The 13,632-nt window shown below is 34.5% G+C and overlaps 1 protein-coding gene across 3 annotated transcripts in view; it reads right to left on the bottom strand.

The window, feature by feature from the left end:
* dia (diaphanous related formin 1) overlaps window positions 1–13,632 on the bottom strand; it is a 172,021-nt gene that overhangs the window by 27,847 nt on the left and 130,542 nt on the right. For all 3 annotated transcript variants that reach the window (XM_081728518.1, XM_081728516.1, XM_081728519.1), the window contains exons 12-14: window positions 11,152–11,559; window positions 6,623–6,709; window positions 1,616–1,768 (exon numbers count right to left, since the gene is read on the bottom strand). In XM_081728518.1, the coding sequence (XP_081584644.1) occupies window positions 1,616–1,768; window positions 6,623–6,709; window positions 11,152–11,559 (648 nt within the window). The remainder of the gene's footprint in view (window positions 1–1,615; window positions 1,769–6,622; window positions 6,710–11,151; window positions 11,560–13,632) is intronic.

Here is a 13,632-nt window from a genome sequence, read left to right as displayed (position 1 = left end):
TTCTTGATGAATTTCTGTCGGTTTCTTCGCCTTGACACAGAAGAACAGAATACCAGTTTTGTGTAATGTTGTTGTTTTGACTGGCCTAATCACAAGAAGAAACAACGTGCTGCTCTGGTGGGTGTCAGACGTACTGTGCCTCAACATATATTACATACAATTATAAATATACATATGGAAAACTGGATTGTACAGTTAAATTCACCTTAAGTTTTGATTCAACTTTGCATTTTAACTGTATATATAGTATATTTCAAAAATGCTTCCCAAACCTCCACGAATTCTACGATTCTGATTCGCTTAAACAAGAAATTTGAACATAAGGATTCATAGCAAGTAAGTGTAATCGAAGAAAGAAAAAAAAAGCAAGTAAAAATGCAAGGTTGATTTTTATTTATTTAATAAAAGATAATACTTGACGCTCGGACAAAAGAACGTAGATAGTACAGAGAAATGGTTAATGATAATAAATGCGTTTACCAAAACTTACTAATTTTACCGTATTCACTATTTTCAATAATGTGTGTAAAAAACACCTAGGTCGGGTCTCAAGCAGGAGTCAAACAAATTTTATTTACACAATGAGTTTGTTGTTACACACTTCAAATTTTACGAGAACAGATTATTGAAAAATGCAAGTACACACCTACTTTGCAGAGTAGAGTTACGATATTATATATGGAGTCCAACAACAGAAGTTGTACTTGCCATAAAATGCAAAGTACACTCAACTTTACTTTTTTTAAAAAAGACACGAAAACAAGACAATATTAATGATGTGAAGGAATTAATAAGTAGAATCAGGTTATAGGCTTATACAGGATGCGTGTCATGCGTACAACACTTGTTACTCTACAAGCATTCGATTAACACCAAACTTACTGCTCTTCAGAGGAAGGCATAGGAAAAACGAGAGAAGAGAAAAACACCATATTTACCTACAAAAGTATTATCCCAAACAATGTGCAATTTAGCTGCAATCCCTGCAGCTGAAGAAGACATTTTATAATCAAAGAAACACCTGTAGATAAGAAATTCTTTAATATACAGACAATAATGTTGACAGATCTGGATTGTAATCTTTCTTTTTCAAATGGATTTTAAGCACAGCTAAGAAAGTTGAAGGATTGAAGTTCTGCTCAGGTACGCTACTTCTTTTCCTTTATTATTACAAGGTATATTAAAGAGCAGTTTATTTCCCAAAACATAAGTTTTACATGATACATCAACCTCAGATATATTCGTGGTACACTAAGGCCTTCGAAGCATTAGTTTAAACGAACACACACACACACACACTAAATTAACTTTTTAAGTAATGCATCAGTGAAGTTAATATGTTGAAACTTACACTTTTTGTTAACTCAAACCACATATATTAATATCATCTCTTCATTGCTATATTGTAAAGACAATCTTAAACTCTGTACATAGAAAGTTCAAATTACATTACGAATAACTGAGAAAATTACCCACAAATTCACAGAAAAAACATCCATTGCATAAACAGCCTTACTTAATTAGGTATTTTGTTTCTTACAAAACAATTCTCTTAACGAAGAGTTACTACACAATATAAAATGAATCATACGAGGAAAAAGAAAAGAGAACTTACTTTTGGAAGAAAACTGATTTCAAAGCCAAACGCTTGACCATTTCTGGAACCGCTATTCATGTAGTTCCCAACTAAAAGAATAAGCTCCAGCATCTTTGCGAACTTCTTGCTTTTCTTTATCTCCTCACAAGCCGCAGTGCCTGCAACTATATCCTGTAAAACAGACGTTTTTCAACTTCATTGCCGAGAATTAGAATATATATATTATATTAAATAAATATATATTTAAAAAAGACATAACTCCACAAATTTCTATTTGTTGCCTTCCAAAAATAAAAGGGAAGTCTTATTTTATTCTGACATTAAACCAACAAATTCTTTTTACTTATATATTGGATAAACACATACCAGGCTCTAAATTTGATTCTCAATTGCGGCAGAGAACTTTTGGTATGACTCAGTATCAAGAGGCACAAGTGAATTAAGAGTAACAGGGGTGTATACTTTTAATACTAGTCGTCTTAGCGTTATAGTTTGACATATTAGTCATATATTGTCTACAAGTAAAAAAGTGTCTCTGAAAAAATCTTTTCGTGAGCTATATCGCCTCGAAGTTCAGTGCTATATACTCCATACATTTCATTATTATTATTTATCGCGATGAATGCATAATAAACTTCACTACAGTATTTAATTATCTTGCATGGATTACTCCTGCAAGTAGACTGCATAGTCCAACATAAAACAAAGTCATAAGAAATCAGAAAAAAAAAAATCTGACTTTCCCGGAGTATGAAGAATTAATCTTGACATCTAATGTTCTTTACATACAAAAAAGAACTTTTTCATAAAATACTTCCACCCAGTTGTCTATCACCAATTGACGTAGTCATGCGTGGAAAAGTTGATAGAGAAAAACATCTTCTATAAATAGTTCATTACCAGATTATTTACTTGTTCGGGTAAGAGCAGAATGGAACTTCGTTCGAAATTTAGATTTCTTTCACTATTTCCACGAATAATACGTAACGAACTTCAAGAGAATAGGTAAAATTTTCTTTGAAAAATCGCTTTTTTCTCATTGATGTATACAGTGATTATCTTTTAAATAGTATTAAATTGGGAAACTCATTATATATAGTATACCGGGTAAATCGAAAGTCGGAGGCCATATGCCAACTCTATTATATGAGTGAAGATACGAAAAAATGTAAAGAGAGGAAAATTATTGGAAATAAGTGGTTTTAAATCTAAAATGACGCAAGTTTCCAAAACGCACAAGCCGTTTGGGCTCCACACAAGTTAAATAAAAAAGTATTTTTTAGATCAGCAGACTATTCAATTGGAGCGTAAGCGCACACAACAATGACATGGTGAACGTGGAGATTGTGTGAGGGAATCCTGAACACCTCCAATTCGTTTTCCAACAATGCTGTATTGTTGGTATAGTGAGAGTCCAAAGGCTGCTGAACTGGCAACATTGCTTTTTCATCTAACAGAGTTCATCTTAACAGTACAGAGTCCAAACGACTAGTGCGACTGGAAAAATTCCACCATTATAGATAGAACACCAGCCATTTCCAACAGCTTTTTTCTCTTTCCATTCTTTTTCTTCTTATCTTTACTCGTAATGGAGTTGGCCTATCAGCCGGGACTTCTGATACACCCCGCATATCCTCCTACTGGATATACACGTTATATTAAATGTACTAAAGACTCCAAAGTATCTGCAGTAATCGAAATGAGTTATATCCGATTGAAGGCTACAGAAAGGCGCTTTTAATGCTATTAACAGATAGCGTCTTTGTACACGTGAGTTAATAAGAGGAACAATAAAAAGAACAGGGTTTAATATGCACACAATGAACACAAAAGTGCGAAGATACAAAGAAAACTACGGAAGTTACATAACAAATAGCAACCGCTTCAAATAGTTCTTCACGTCGTCCACACATCTTTTGACAACAAAGAGGAGACGCTATGTGATCGTATATATGCAAGATGAACCATTTATCTTAATTTTTAAACTTTTAACTTCTAAATTAATGGATAAAAAAACGCTCAAATTTTGTATCATGCAAATATCAGCAGGGAATATTGTTTGACATACTGTGTGATACCACAAGTTTAACAATGTTCACAAGGTTAACAATGATATCAAACCAGGGTTGGCAAAAACCATGGTTTTTATTGAAAAAACAGTTTTTTTTGGGTTTAAACCAGGGTTTTTTTTTTTTTGGTTTAAATAATGTACTCTATGTATTTATATTAGATATGGACAGAAATTAGTTTGTTTCGCTTTGGTGTTATTATGCAACAACAAGTTTATGCTGGAAGGGGTCACATAAGCTTAAAGCGGAATCCAAACCGCTTCTCGACTTACATCCAAGAGAAATTGTCCATTTGGACACGAAACCGGGACTAATTGGTCACAAATACGATTGCCGACTCACTCACGAAGGACTCCTGATAAAAATACGTTGTACTGATCTTTACATAGACGTACTTGTTAATATAATTGTCAAGAGTCATTTCAAAAGGACGAAAAGATGAACAGTTACACAAGTATAATTATATATAAATCGGGAAACTCCCGCCTTAGCCATTGGGAAAATCCTGTTATTACTTTAAATGTATTTGTATGTAAAATTTTAAGGTCAACATATCATAATCACTATGCTAAAACTGAGGTATTAAATTACAAATTTGGTATGTAGATATCATTCAATAAAATTAAAACAAAGTCAAATCCAAGTTGATGTTCGAAGCTACGCAGGCAGTTGATAAATTTTGCAAATTTCTATCAATACGAGGCAAGCTTGGCTTCTTTATAAAACAACAAGCATTCATTCAAGTAGAAATATATCATTTGGTTTCATTTCGTATATTTAGGCTTAACATCCTTATGAAATACCAAGGTTATCACGGAGAAGACTTTCGCTTAAAGGAACACCTCGAATCACTACTTGTTTTACACTTGAAAGATAGGTTGTGGTTCGACCGAGAATTGAACACGGGACTCCTTGATTAAAAGGTGAAAAGTAGATAAACGTAATGCGGATGGTTTGATATGTGGAAACGTCACCATTAAGTTCACAAGATTTAAAACATTTTTCTTTTTTTTTTCTTTTTTTTTTTTTTGGTTTAAACCAGTTGGTTTTTATGAAAAAAAAAAAAAGTTTAAACCAGCCAACCCTGTATCAAACCCAACCTAAAGTTGATTTTTTTTTTTTTCAAATAGCACTACTTACGTCAAGTTGTTATATATTTCAAGTCTACAAGTAAAATAAAAACATACAATATCACACTTGTCATGTAGTATTGCAAACTAAAGATGCTACAGTATTACAAACCTTGAAAAAAAAAATTCGGAGGATTCTACAACAGTAATTACGCAAGTGGGACGGACGGGGTAATGCACATCCAAAGCAATCTAATGTCGAATACTACAGTCACTATACGAGCTATTTCGAACAAGTAGAAACAAAGTTAGAAGGAATTGAAAATTTGACTTTTCTTAGGACTTTATTTCGAAAAACTGTTAAGATTAGTATCAAATCAAATTACGTACATGGTATCCAATAAACAAAGATCATAATGCGTTTACTATTACTTAATAGCTCAAACCAATCAGGAGATATGAAAAAAATGGTAAAATCAGACATATTGTTTAAAATGGTGTCTTTGTGGGAACTTTTAAAAACTATTTTTGATTTACTTTGTTTCTGTAACATTACAATATTTTTTGGTAGGTAACTACAGTATGTTTCGGAATTAAATAATTTTACGCAATGCTGCGGTAAGTTTTTACCGTATCTTCAGAATAGTTTCCCATATCAAGTTGCTGTAAACGGCATTGTGATCTTCACATCAACTGAAAACTATGTAATTGAATGAGGTAATTATCTAAATAGTTTCTCGAAATAAATACTTTTGGAAAAAGTCAGATTGTATTCATTAGGCGTCATATCGTGATCATAGTATTAGATACTAAAATGCTTGGAATGTGCATTGCCTAGTAGGTCTCATTTGCGTTATTACTACTGTAGACGCTATCAAACTTTAGATATTTGTGATACTGAAGCGTCCTTAGTCTGTAACACTGCATTAAGAAGTGGTACTGTGTTTTCGTTTTACATTCAGATTTAAAATACTGTTAAGCTGATATAGTGCCATTTGAGGGGGGGAAAAAACTTTAGATTGAGTTGGCAATACTGTTAATCTTGTGGTATCACAGAGTATGCAAAACAATATCCCCCTGCCGATCACTGCGTAGTCAGGGTGTCTACTAAAATTCCAAAATGAAATTTCGTGACTTTTTGTGACCTTTTCTTTACCAAACCAAAACATTTCGTAACATTCTCAAGACCGAATTTGGGTGCAAATTAGACCGAATTTTCATGCATGCGATAGAAGTGTGCTTTGCTTGCGATTTGGTAGCGTCTAACTAAAGCCGCCCATAGACATTTTTAGTGATGAATTTTGACGTTTTATAGAACAAAAGTTTCAAATCTGTACTTATATTTGTACAGATAAAAAAAATCGTGACTGAAAAGCTAAATTTCTTGACTTCCATGACCATTTTCTGATTTCGTGACTTTTTTCTGACTTTCGTGACCGATAGACACACTGGTAGTACAAAATTTCAGCTTTATTTTTGTCTATTAGTTTAAAATTTGTACGATGTTATCAAGGTCCACCCTCTACATGGGAAGAATGGGGGTCGAAGGGGGGAGGGGTGAAATTTATTCCAAAACCCATACAGTATTAGGTTTAGTTGATGTCAATATTTTCAAACTTTCCATATTTCCCTGACGAGTTAACGTACAATTATGTGGTCACTAAAGAGAGAGACATAAACACCAGATTTGAACTAAAACTGTTCTCTTATTCCTTCCTGAAAAATATATCTAACCATGTCAACAATAGTTTTTTATGATAATTTCAAAAATATTACTTATTACATAAATTTATTATCATGGTCCAGAAAAACTTTCAAATGTATAGAATAAAAAATAATTGTTTCTTCTGTCCAAATTAGAAAAATTAAGAAAAGCGAGTACTCACCGGTTTAATGTCCTGCACCATTTCACTGTAATGGATTTTGAAGCTCATTGACTTTAGTCTTGGCAACAACCTTTTCACTTCGGTTAACTGAAAAGATTTCATACAATTCGTATAAACAGTAAAACAACTGCATATTACTATTATTATTATAAGATTTGGAGTAAAAGCGTACCAAAACAGTACTATAATATCTTATGCACTCGATGTAAATAGAAATGAAACTTTCTATATTATTTTCTCCATAATTCTGTTTGCCATTAAACAGAACCATTTACATAAAAGTTACAACTACTCGACGAATATGCAGTAGTAGCAAGACAAGTATCTCATTTTCGTGCATTGAATACACGCTATCCCAATGTAATTTGATACTTGATATTCTCAACTATGGTGAGGTCTGTCCAAAACATATACAGCTACTTTGAGTGTCTCAAGAACCAAAAGCAAAGCTTTAATGTAAGTTAGCAACAGGCACACTTACATTACACATTACACAACTTATTGCAAATTTATAAGCAATCCTCTTCCACAAAACTATTCCATCAACAATAAGATCACACGGAATGGATGTATTTGCTCTTGGGCTGTCGCATATTTCGCTGAAAGAATATGGTTACGTAGTGTTTTAATATGGATTCGTTCATGTAACCTATTAGAATGACTAAGAGGACCTTCGGGACAATTTAATATATGAAGTTCTGGTGAATGTAGTACCACGCGTAAAACAACCGAAAATCCTAAGAAGAAAGCAAAAAGTATTGGAAAGCCAACAAGCAAAAGGCTGTGAAATGCAATAAACGAAAATCGGCAGCTGAGAGTTTCAAAGTCAGACCTTCAATTCACGGATTATTAGTTTCGATATCTAGACCAAATGTATGACAATAAAAGTCGTTCTGTAACACATTGTACACCTGTCTTTTATTCACATTTTTGGGTGAAACTTTTCGTCTTCCAGACTTGATAGTTTACAAAGAGAAAATTTAGCTCCCTATGACTTCGGCTATTCATGCAGATAAAATCGTTGTTAAAAGCAACATTTTAGAACGGCAATGACACAAATGGCACACAAGAAGACAAAGCTGCTATTATCTAATACAGGTACTATTTTATTTAAAGTATATGAAATGCGTAGATATTTTCAAAATAAACTTCATATAATTTATTCATGCTAGCACAAAATACTATAACAGAAACTGTTCTCGAATGCATTTGTCCTCATATTTCTGTAGGTTTCACCATGTAACTATGAGAGAAATACCTGCGTACAGAAAAATAATTTTCTGTCTCATTTGCACCTTTTCAGACTGCACTGATCTTTACTCCTTGAATCATTTAATCACAAATCCAATTATTATAGACTGCAAAGCTATGATTCTTTTGATAAATGAATAGAATTTTATCAAAGCGATACATAGCTACATACTAAGGTGTGATTCAGGTTTATTGTCCCAAACTTTGAGTTGGCACCACTATGAACAGGAGCTAGAAATGAAGGCGCCTTGCACCTAAATTGTGCAGTGACCTATGAGTGTTTGATAGCGACAGTACGGTTTACATGGGCAGTATGCCTAAATCAAAAGAGACGGAAAAGCAAAACATTGCGATTGCCAGGTTTTTCCAGGAGCAGAATTGTGATCGTCAGGTGACAGTGTCTTACTTCAAAGAACACGGTGTGTGTGTGAGAAGGATCAACAGAGTTATTAAACGATTTCTTGACACTGGTGATACAACACAAATTCAGGGCCCCAGCGCACAGCATGTAACCAGAAGATAATGGAAAAAACAAAGATGATGTTCGTGAAACAACCAAATCTGTCAACGCGACATGCTGCTCTAAAACTAAACATTTCGCAAGCATCAGTGATGAGAAATCGGAAAACAGCCAGAAATCACTCACGAAAAAGACAGACACTGGCAAAAATACGAAAAGATGAATTGGAGAAAGCAAAGAAAAATTGTGCAAAATTGTATAAGAAAGCCATACCTTCGGGAGATAACTTTTTCTTCTTCATCATCGATGATGAAACAAAAGTCGAATGGGACGCTTCAGAGATGAATGCTAATGAATATGTCTCTATTGTACCAGAGTGCCAATCCTCTCTGGAAGCCATGAAAGAAACGAAATCCAAATTTCCAAAGAAAATGATGGTGTGGCAGGCACTGACACAGGATGGGAGGCTTTTTCCAGCGTTTGTGACCGAAAAAACATTAAACAGTGAAATGTATGTATCCAATTGTTACGAAACATTTTGTTGCCATGAATACATAGTCTGAACATTACCCAGCCCATTTTATTTTGGCCGGACAAGGCATCATCGCATTATGCTTAGATTATCGTGCAGTTTTTAGAGAACAATCACATCTCATATTGTCACGAGTTGACAACCCAACGTCTGTGCTACAGTGTAGACCACTTGAGTGGTTCTGGACTATGGTGAAGAGAGAAATGGTTGCTAAAAAGCTTCTTTGCGAGAACATAACGCAATTTAAGCGAAATTGGACCCGTATTTCGAAGCAGGTGGCTGCAAAACACGGAAAACGGAAAACGCCTTTTTGCCAACTTCAAGAAGAAGCTGCGCGTGGCAGGAAAAGAAGGCCCATATGCTGTCTGCTTGAAGAAATTTTAATTCATGTACGTATCCTGTAGTCTATGAAATAAGCAGTATTGGTTTGGGAATTATGCTTCATTTTTTTTTCTCTTATTTTCCGTTTTGGGACAATAAACCTGATTCACACCTTACTTGTATAGTACAGAAGTGTTATCTATTACAAGAAAATTACATCAGGTTCATTATTTCCATTTCACAAATAAATTAAATGTGCTCATCAACTCTATCCCTACTTTCTCACTTGTTTTAAGCACAGACAGGAATCAAACAATAGCATTGAAATTTTCCTGACTAACTTTTTAGTAAGAATAAAATCCTGTAAAGTAAAGAAGCCAATGTTTTTGAGATTGCCTCCGTTTTACGCCAGTTTTTAGTCTAAGCTTACAATGTCATGTGACAATGGGGAACATGTCGATAACAAAGAATTATTTCACTAAGTACAGACGCGGCTGCAGCAAAGCATAGTTTGCATAATTGTGCAACCACCTATTTTTTAATCTCACAGAATGTACTTTTGAAGTGTAAAGAACAATGATTAAGTAAAAATAACACTCATCTCCAGCGCCAGGTAAAATGACGCTTTTTTTTTAAAAAAAAAAAATAAGTATATGACAGGAAGCTTCTATTTCCTAACAGTGAAAAGTACATTCATACCTGCCTCGCTATCTTTCACGTATTGTTTACGAACAGCTGCAAACATTTGACAATTACCAGCAGCCTATTTCCCTAACGGACATTTGCTTTCTGACAAACAGTTTTAATTTAATGATTTCATTGTGTGGAACTAATCTTTAATATAGAGAGGAAGAATGATTGACAAACACCCTTTACAAAAACATACATGAGCGTTGTGGTGGTGCGTACAACTGGATTCAAGTCAATTTCACGAGTGTTTTGTTTAAAATGTTCCGAGTCTGTTTTTAATCCTCCTATAAAAAGTTAAGTACCATGCAATCTTGTTTGTTGCAAGTGAACCTGGAGAAAGTGCATTTTAAATTTCGCACATAAAATGAAACATACGTAATTATTAAAATGTATAGTCTTAATTGAAAAATCTTCGCCACTCATCTTCCTTCAGAGGGTCATACTGTGGTAATCATACGTAAGAAATTCTAATATGTGTAAACTGGCCAAAGAAAATCCGTATTTGTTTCATTTAATTCCAATTGTAGATAACAGTGCAGGGCTTTTCAAAGACAGTGCAGGGCTTTTTTGAACAAGTTTGTACGCTGTACCTTACAGTTCATGCTATATTTCATCTAACTAGTGTTTAATAATATTGATGTAATAGTTTGGTACAGAAATAACTTTAAATTTACGATGAATAGTAATTATGCATTATGTCTGAAAGTGAATAATAGTAGCTGAATATTATAGCAATAACAGCTAATGTAAACTTAAAAATCACTAAATATGAAAAATAGACAAGACATTTTCAAGTCTGTAAACCTGTGTACACATATCTTTGATACACTAACAGCTGCTTTCACAGGACCCGAGCTGCTACTGCTAAATAGTAATGTCTAAATTTTATTTTACCATTAGTTCTTAATTTTAGCAAACCTTCAGATAATAATAATAATAATAATAATAATAATAATAATAATAATAATAATAATAATAATAATAATAATAATAATAATAAAAGCGAGAGTGAGGAGCACCCTTCAGCTTTCTCATTCAATGGAATTTTGAAAACAGAGCTTAGAAGTACCAATGAAGAATTAAGAAACTTAGTATTTTTCTTGATATTTTCTCTTTTATTAAAAGAAGTAAGAAAAGATAGCTGAAATGGTACTCAAACTTAATGATAATTTCATGTTTACTGGAATACAGCTTTTCAGTGTGCGCATAAATTATATTCTGAAATATCTTACAGAATAAATAAGGCGAAGAAAATATCCGTTCAAGAAAACTTACGGTAACTGCAAACTGCTCAGCTTCAGTTAGCTCACTATACTGGTTTTTGTACTGTTCAAGCTTTTTCAACTGATCTGGCGGTGGTAAGTACAGAATCAGTTGTTGTAACACATTGTCCGACAACACGGAATCGTCACACCTTAATATACACTTCTTTACATCGTCGTAACTCATATGTTTTAGAGAACCACCTAATAAAATCGAAATATTTTGTGCTGCTTTCGAGTCCAACACTTTTAAGTCTTTCACTTTCTTCGAGGAACCTTTGTCCACTGCATCGTCTATTTTTTTCGCCGAAGGCTTCGATGAAAATTTCAGCGTTAAGCCATTAAGGATGTCAGGTGATGCTAACTTTTCTTCATTTACGTTTACCCAAAATGACTTTTCAGATAATTTCTGCGGAGTTATCTGGAAATTAAATAAACAAAATAAAATCAATGAAAAGCCATTAATTTGGTATTAATGCTTATACCTTACAATATAAGTATTTATACAACTCAAATGTATATATATTATGCTTCCATCCTTTCTTTTATACTACAGTTTTTTGCTTAGCGTATTATCCCTTTCTATTTCTACTCAGCCTTTTCAAGGAGTGATTAACATTGTACTTATTTTACAATACTAGCAGATAGCTTCTGACCTAAAGCATGCTGCCGAAAAAAGAAGAGAATGACCCTCCACAAAGAATCAAACTTTCAGATTATCACATTGAACTGACTCTTCGAAGTTACTCAAAGTTACTGGTATCCGTGTACTTAAGACTTCTGCTGAGCAACTGCAGAGTTTTAGACAAAAATTGCTATCAGCATGGCGAAGAAATCACATTTAAATTGTAAACACACACATAAATGTCCCATTGGACGTGTAGCTAACAACTAACAACACTCCGTACCCTACTTAAGCTTACAGCAGCTGAAGCAGATACACTTTAAAATTTTCATTCACAATATTTGGAAGTAATGTATGCCTGTGCAGATTCTATTCAAGAAATGCATATTAAACCATGTTCGTAAGGAATAAATACAACCTATGTAATAAGTTTAAAAGCTTAGAAGTGCTAAGTATCGAAATTATTGTTTCCAAATAAAAACACTAAATAGGCAAGGTACCTTGACTTGATTCACTTTTACTATACAGCCCGTGTAGTTTCTTAACTAGTTGTTCAATAATTGGAAGATTATGCCTACAAGTCTGGCATGGAACGAAACAAGTGATCTTAAATTCTGATCACAAAAACTGTTTTGAGATTTTAGTTAGTTACTTCAAGTAAATGCAAGGATAATATCCTGGTTGGTACTATTCGTCATTCGTCTTTATTTCTAATGTGTTTTCTAGAAAAGACAGGTACCGATAGACTAACGTCCTATAAATCAATTCAGCCATATTATATACATATAATACGAGGGACGTTCCGAAAGTAAGTTTCATGATTTTTTTCACACGAAAACTTTATTGTCAAACACAAATGCACCATGGCATCATGAACTATACACCTTGCACTATTTTTTGATGCAGTCGTCACCGACATTGAAACATTTGTCGTAGCATACAATCAGTTTGAAGAAACCAGTCTCGTCAAACTCGGTGCCCTGCGATGCAAGAAATTGTCGTGCAACCTGTTCCACCTCAACAATCTTTTGGAAGTGACGTCTCGAGAATGCGGCTTTCAATGCTGAGAACAGGTGAAAGTTCGATGAGGCAAGATCGGAACTGTAGGTAGGACGATAAAATCTCTCCCATCCGAAGCGACGAACCTGATCTTGAGTGAGCCTTGCTGTGTGTGGTTATGTGTTGTCGTCCAACAACATAAAACTTTCACTCAAGAGCCTTAGTCTCTTTCGTCGAATGGCCAACCTGAGTTTGGTGAGTGTGTCGCAGTAGCGTGCCACATTGATAGTCCCTTCATGGAGGAAATTAAGTATCACACCTTTCGCGTCCCAGAACAATGTGGCCATAACCTTTCCTGCGGAGGATGACACTTAATATTTTCCTCACTGGTGAACTGGTATGCTTCCACGTCATTGAGGTGACCTTGGTTTCTGGGGTAAAGTGGTGCACTCATGTCCCATTGTCTGTGATGATTCTGAAGTGATCGAGGCTGATTTCCATTCTTGCACTTTTGTGATCCGAGGTCAGGTTTCTCGGCATCTAACTTGAAGACATTTTGCAGTAACTCAACACATCATGGAGCATGTGATTGGCTTGGGCACGACCAATACGCAGTATGAACGCCACGTCTAACACCGTTATGCGCCTGCCCGACAACAGCATGTCCTGTACTCTAGCTATGTTGATTTCATTTGTGGATGTGGAGGGACGCCCATTTCAATCTTCATCCTCCACACTCTGCCTGCCTTCACTGAACATGCAATATCAACAACCAACCATCTGACGAGACATGACCTCTTCACCATACACGGTCTGTCGGCGTTCATAAATGACGGACACACTAGTGCTATGTGTCCATTCATACTGGAT

The sequence above is a fragment of the Thermobia domestica genome, chromosome 10 (assembly GCF_964235325.1).
Source record: "Thermobia domestica chromosome 10, izTheDome1.hap1.1, whole genome shotgun sequence".
Lineage (NCBI taxonomy): Eukaryota > Metazoa > Arthropoda > Insecta > Zygentoma > Lepismatidae > Thermobia > Thermobia domestica.
Note: the sequence above shows the minus strand (reverse complement) of the source record. Positions and strands in the feature narration are given on the sequence as shown.